At 45.9% G+C, this 6,955-nt stretch overlaps 2 protein-coding genes across 2 annotated transcripts; one reads left to right on the forward strand and one right to left on the reverse strand.

Moving 5' to 3' along the window:
- Positions 1–2,576: 2,576 nt before the first annotated feature.
- On the forward strand, positions 2,577–3,562 carry DFL_003792 (uncharacterized protein; the record flags this gene model as incomplete). Its single annotated transcript, XM_067632780.1, has 3 exons — positions 2,577–2,768; positions 2,841–3,474; positions 3,528–3,562. The coding sequence occupies 3 exons, from the start codon at positions 2,577–2,579 to the stop codon at positions 3,560–3,562; spliced, it is 861 nt and encodes a 286-aa protein (XP_067491015.1).
- A 171-nt stretch (positions 3,563–3,733) lies between these two features.
- On the reverse strand, positions 3,734–5,128 carry DFL_003793 (uncharacterized protein; the record flags this gene model as incomplete). The annotated part of the gene is made up of 1 exon (XM_067632781.1): positions 3,734–5,128. One exon carries the CDS (start codon positions 5,126–5,128, stop codon positions 3,734–3,736), a length of 1,395 nt encoding a protein of 464 aa, XP_067491016.1.
- Positions 5,129–6,955: the final 1,827 nt, after the last annotated feature.

Below are 6,955 nucleotides of genomic sequence, written 5' to 3' on the forward strand. Positions count from 1 at the left end.
TCCAGACCACAATACGACAAACCACAACTGCAAGTGCAGACACCCTGCCGGGATCCTGCTTTCTCGAATCAGGGCGCAAAATTCCCCACGTTCCTATTCCGTGGTTTGCAGCGAATGTCGCCGGCATTTCAGCGATACAAACATGCATCAGTACTGAGAATATCAGTGCAACCGGCAACCAGACTCCGAAGCTAACAACCTCCAACGTTACCTGCATTGACCAAAAGCTAGTTGGTAAAGGATATCATGGTCGAGTGCTGCCTACCCATTCAGGCAGCTGTCTGCTGGCCCATGTGCGCCCAAGAATTGGCGAATAACCTGTACGTTAACGTGCGCCTGGTCCACCTGTCAGTCACCCGGCTTGGCAACCTGCAACACCAAATTTTTGATGTATTTGGTGATAGCTGATGCTGGCATCTAAGGAAGATTACTATACTATGTACATCAAAGATTGATTCCAATCTTAAGTTCATTAAACTCGAGTACGTAAGCAATATTCAACCTTTCCGCCTAATTTTATAGATCCTATGTATTCCCACCGCCTCGGTCATCGTACTTTATATTTTGATTCATTTTCGTCAACGTCATCTTGGCTGTCCGCACCGTCCTCCTCTCCCTCCGTCAAGCCCACAATTGTAAAATTTCCCTTTCCATGCGAGTACGTATATGCATATGGATGACTTTGATAAAGCTTCCCCCACCACAGCTTCGGTCTCATCGCCGTATCTCTAGTAACCTTGCACATCTTTGTGATGGATATATATTCGCTTCTTTCCCAGGGTGCTTTCCTAGCAAACATTACTTTCTCTAAATCTTTCAACCCTGCTTCCACTAAATGCCGAATGACTCCGGCTAACTCTCGTCGTTTATATCTCCCCTCTATCTTCTCGGGCCGCGGCGATCTGACTTCCTTAAGTTTTTGCGTTGGAATCAACCCGTCGTATGCGAAGTCGCTATGATCTGGAGGGGTTCTGTAAGAGCGGGCATGATCATATGTCGTCAACGACAGTTTTTGAACATTCGGACAGCGAGCCACTTCAACACCTGCTCATAATCGAGGTCGAAACGGGCCCAAAATTTGATACGGATTGCCGCAACATTGGGGAATATCAGTGCTATATGGCCGTCTCTCTCACATACCACTCTGAGAGAAGGCTTTTGAGTGTCATGGAAGTTCCCATATCACAGAGAAAAACACCCTCTCAAGATGTTGCGGATAAGAAACCTCAACGTTTCCGACTTCGTTGTCGGATATGAACGTCTCGCCGAGAAATTGTTGGCTTTCCTGGGAACAATTCCGGTAAAAAAAATCATAGTCCCACAAATTGTCGCAAGGCTTTAATTCACTATCACCTCCGCTCAACGTCAAGCTTTTGAGATTTGGAAGGGTTGACATTCTGCCCAAAATGCTTTGTGGAAGTTATTTCGCAAGCTCGGAACAATCCTGAAATTCCAGGAAACCGCCACGTGTGTTGCGGGATGATAGAAGTCCAAGTGCTCGGTGGAACGACGGACTCCTTCAACCTGGTCTGAATACGTATTGTATCCATACCTTCCTGCAGACCAATCCAGGCAGATATCGCTACGAGAGAGGACCAGAAGGACTAGATCTCGACAAACTTTCGATGCTTGAGAGAGTTTCGCGAGGTCGCCCCATCTGCCCCCATCCAGATAGCTAGGTATTTCATGGCGGATTTCCGCTAGGCAGGTTATAATAAGGGATAGCATTCCTATGTAGTTCCGTGGGCCGGGTTTTTCAGACTATTAGAATTCAATACGCCATTGGCGACTGTTATATCTAAATATCAAATGCAATTGTTGCTGCCGCTAACCAGTGGAATGTGGATTTCGACAACTTGCAGCCAAAGCTGCCTTGCTTGAATGATATCGATGTTCAGTCATACCACAGCACGACAGGAAACCACCTAGGTTCCTAGCTTTAGCATTAACTAAATTTAGATTAAGAGATGAATTGGGAAAATTCTTGGGCCACAAAGTGCGACCCACTGCACTGTATCAACATATTAAATGGACGTTGTTTGATATCTGGGGAAGCTTTGCAGCTCTGAGAATTGCGCTGATTCGGACAAGCTTTGTAGCCAAGTTGGACCGAGGCGATATCTATGCGCTGTATTATATAACTCTGCCACCATTATCTATAAAATATCGCAATCTCAGACTCAAATATGGTGGATATACCGGTATGCGATATTGTTAGCGGGCATTTGCAGCCAATTGGTGGAATCTTGGGGTTGACTTGAGGTTGTTCAAGGCTGTCGGCTCCGAACAACACAAAAGATCCGTCGGAACAGGGCACCTCTCCCCGAAAGCACTTGCCGGCCCGCTCCATTGCCATCTCGATCATTTCTCAAGATAACTTCATCATTCATAATGTCGACCTCACCTTCTTCTACTTCAATCTTACATCTCCGCCGATCCTTTAGCATCCAGAATACATGTTTCGACATCCATTGAAACTACTTACCCGACCAGCTACACTATTCACACGACCGGTACCCCTCTCTACCCCCCACTACAGTCAAATCTATACCAGATATCCCTCGATCAATCGAACAATGGCCACTTGGAAGAACCTCATCCGTTTCATCGCCGAAGAAGATGGCCAGGAACATCTCGGGGACGTCGATCGCTCCCAATATCCCGACGTCGGCCTTGCAATCCACGATGGTGCACCGATTACCGCCCGTGTCATCAATGGTACCGTCTTTGATGGCATCGTAACTGACAAAGTCCTCACCGTCTCTCGGGTCCGTATCTCATTCAATCGATAAGAAATTCCCGGAATAGAGTAGATTTATAGTCTAACAATTATACTGTAGCTACTCTGCCCTCTTCCAACCTCCGCAGTCCCCATAATCCGCTGTTTAGGCCTAAACTACCGCGACCATGCCCACGAAGCCAAAATGCCCATTCCCGACGTCCCAGTCCTATTCATCAAACCTCGAACCTCTCTAACCGGTCCACATCCTTCCAAAATCGTAGTTCCAAAGGCAGTCCAAGACGGTACCAGCGACTACGAAGCCGAACTGACTATCGTAATCTCTAAAACCGGGAAAGATATTCCTGAAGACAAAGCTTTAGAATACGTACTTGGGTATACAGCAGGCAATGATGTTAGCTCAAGGAGATCGCAGTTTGAGAATAGCCAGTGGAGTTATAGTAAGGGATTTGACACTTCTGCACCAATTGGGCCGGTGATCGTGAGGGAAGGGACTGTGGATCCGCATAATTTGGGCATTAAGGCGATATACAATGGACAGACCGTCCAAGACAGTAATACGAAGGAAATGATATTTAGCGTGCAGCATACTATTTCTTTCTTGTCCAGGGGAACAACGTTGGAGGCTGGGACGGTGATTATGACGGGGACACCGCCTGGTATTGGGGCTATGAGGGAGCCGAAGATTATACTAGGGGACGGGGATGATATACGTGTTTGGATCGAGGGGATTGGTGAGTAATCACCCCTGAATATCAATACTATGCAAGAATACTGACAAAAGTAGGTACGTTGGTAAACAAAGTGCATTATGAGAAATAATAAAGACGGCATCAAAGGCCATGGCATTCTAATTGGTATCATAGCGATCGTGGTATCTGGTATCAGAAGTATATACATGAACGAAAGTGTGTGAATATAAAAATAAAAATCATCAAGAGATTGAAAAGTCAGAAAGAAATTTCGAAGACGAAATCCCAAACAAGAAATGAATCACGAAGACGGTCCGACCAAATGCGCATGCGTCCTCCTCAACGACGTGTGCCTTGCCAAGTGGCTCTTCCTCACACCGCTGGGCTTCGGCTCCCCGGCTTGTACTTGTACCTCCTCGACGGCTGGCACCTTGACAACTTCTTCAACCTCCCTCTTAACTTCAGCCTTAACCTCGACGGTCTCTCTCTTATCCTTCTTGTAGGCTCCACAGACGTTCCACTTGACAGACTCCTTGAGGTTCTTTGGAATAACCCCAGCCCTAACAGCATCCCTATACCCCCACCTCCAATCACCCAACTCCGTCTTCCAATTCCAGAACACCCAACCAAGCCCACTCCTCTCATACATCTGCTGCTGAGCCACAAACCACTTTCCAAACCATTGAATCGCATCTGCACCGGAAGTCTTAAACATCTCACTCTCCTGCAAATCATCAGGAACACTCAAACTCCACTCCCCAACAACCAATGGCTTCTTACAACCCAAATCCGCGGTACAGCTATAAGTCATATAACTCTCGCGGGTAGGCGTAACGGAAGTATCCCATTTAACATATTTGTGATAATCGTAGCTCATAAGTTCGGAACCTTCCTTGATACCTTGGTTGGGATTCCCGGACCCCCACATTTCATCCATGAACATGACGTGAAGTTGCTTTGACTTTTTAACCTTCAACTCCCGTTCAACATATCGAATCCTCTTCCAAGCCTTTGGATAAAACTCAGATACCAACGTTGCCGTAACATCCGGATGCCACGCAAGAGGCTCATTCAAAACCTGCAACATGCCAACCGTTCCAAAAACCTCAGGTTTACTATGAATCTTCCTCGTAATCCATCCCAAGAAAGTAACCGCCCGAGTATACTGATAATCTTGATAAAAACCCGGAGTCGGCGCAAACTGTCCGGTAAACGCATTCTTATCAATCTGCGCTCCCGGAGCACCATGTAAATCCAGAATCACATAAAGCCCCAACTTCTTCGCAGCCTTGCAAATCTTCTCAAGGTATGGATAACCCCCCTTTGGGAAATACTCAGAATCTCTGTACACCAGATCTTCGAGCATCCAGTACCCAACGGGGATACGAACGGTATTAATACCATACGAAACCATTTCTTTAAGATCGGCTTCGGTGATCCATGTTTCCCAGTGGTTTGCAAAAGTTTTGTCGGCTTGAGATTGACCCAGGGACATGACGCAGTCGAATTCGGACTTTTGGTCACCGCATTTCATGTTTTGCCAGGTTACGTGTTGAAGCCATGGTTCGATTACGAAGAGGCCGCCGAGGTTTACGCCACGGATTGTGGAGGCATCTTTGGTTGGGAGCCAGGCGGCTGTGAAGGGGAGGGAGGAGAGAGCGGGAAGGAGGGCTGCAAGGAATCTTGTTGGTCGCATTGTAAACGTTGTAACTTTCGGATAGATATAGAGATATAACTGTTGGATGTAAGATAGATAGAGTTATCGATTACAAGGAAAGTGAAATCGAGTGTTGACAATGTTGTAATGTTGTGATCCACCCCGATTTGGAATATACGATACCACCCTTGCTGTAATTGTGATCTAAAACTTGTCGGAGAATAATATATTTTTTCTTACGAAGAAAAAATATTTCCGGCGAACACACACGCTTCTGATATCAATCTGAAAAGTACAATAAAGGAGTGGATGGGGCTTGCTTTTCGTTATCGGTATCAACCCGAGAAAGGTAGCCAAAAAGACAAAATACAGTTCAAATCCTTCTCTCTGAGAATGGATCTTTTTTTTGTTCAATATAAAAAGGAATGTAAATTTTCGGCAAGCGTAGCAAGCACGAAAATAAAAATTTGAAAAACAAAAAGAGGAAGAAATGAAGAAGAAAAGCGTCTTAAGGAGTAAAAAAAGAGAAAAGCGTGAAAATGCGGTGGTGCTGAAAGACACTTTATACACTTTCCAACAACCTGGAAGGAAATATCCCTTTCAAGGCAACATCCCAACATCCCAACATTCCCCCCATTTTTTGCTTACCCTAGTTAAGGTATCCTCCGTTCCTGAAGGAAAGTAAAGCCGAAAAAGCTCTGGCCATGTGGAAACGGGGACCGCCCGTTTCGTTTCAGAATTTTTTGCACACGCCTTCCTGCAGAAAGAAGTACCAAAAGCTACAAAGTTTACCTTTAGCTTAGCCTCCCATGTACATTGACGCCCGGGGTAAGCTGCCAAAAGTATCTCGGAATAAAGCAACAATGATCATAAGCAAAAAGTCAAGCAGCTTGGTATAGAGCAAGAGCGAGTAAGGTCGAAGGCTATGGTGAGTCGAAACCCCTTTTTTACGTTGGGAAGCATGAAGTGGGTACCCGAATTCGTAAAGTCCAGCTCGATGTTGGTTAGTCTGGGTACTTGAAAGACAAAAAATTTGTGGAATTCTTTTGTAGATGCTACCTTGTGTGCCACCGGGTGACTATCAGATGAGCGGGTAGCAGATACTCAATCTTGCCCATCCCGGATTATTATCCTAGCGCAAAGCTACCCCAGTGGGGTTACCTCTTTGGCGAAGGTGGAATGTGAAATGCCCTGTTTTTTGCGTTGTCCTGTGTGGCATGCGGGTTTAACACACACAAAAAAGCCGCGCGCTGTTGGCAAAGACATTCCCATTAAAGGCATAGTTGGGGCTGGGCAGGGGAAAGAAAAGAACTACTATGCAAACCCCTGCAAAACTTGAAACGCCGAAGTTGGTGTCTATTTCGGACCACCTTCACAAACTGATTGGAGAATGTGGTAAGATACAAGGGGGCGGTTTCCGGAGCTTCGAATTCGAAATGTACTGAACCGCTTGGGCTGACTCGCCTTTGCCGGGACCGGCTTGGGGGTACATATACGAATGTACATACATAAGATCGATATCGTTTGCGGGATATACTTCCTGAGACATATGATATTGATTACGAATTCTTTAGGGACCTTTTACATACTCGGATGGTTTGGAAAATCTGCGAATAGGGTTAAGGTACCGACTGGGCGAAGCTTGGCAGGAACCTCGAGATGTTGAAGCTATTGGTCTGGAGGGCTTCCGAGTATCTACTGTAAGATTTGGACGGAGACAGGTAACCTTAATCCGACCCCCCTTTGCTCATTTGGTAGTTTGCGAAAAACAATTGAGATGAGGACGTTGGGATTTTGTGGAAATGTTGACTTTGAGAAACGGAAACAATATAATTCTAACAAATCAGCTGACTGGCTATGCCATTG

This window comes from Arthrobotrys flagrans (genome assembly GCF_004000055.1).
Source record: "Arthrobotrys flagrans strain CBS H-5679 chromosome Unknown unitig_0, whole genome shotgun sequence".
Taxonomy (NCBI): domain Eukaryota; kingdom Fungi; phylum Ascomycota; class Orbiliomycetes; order Orbiliales; family Orbiliaceae; genus Arthrobotrys; species Arthrobotrys flagrans.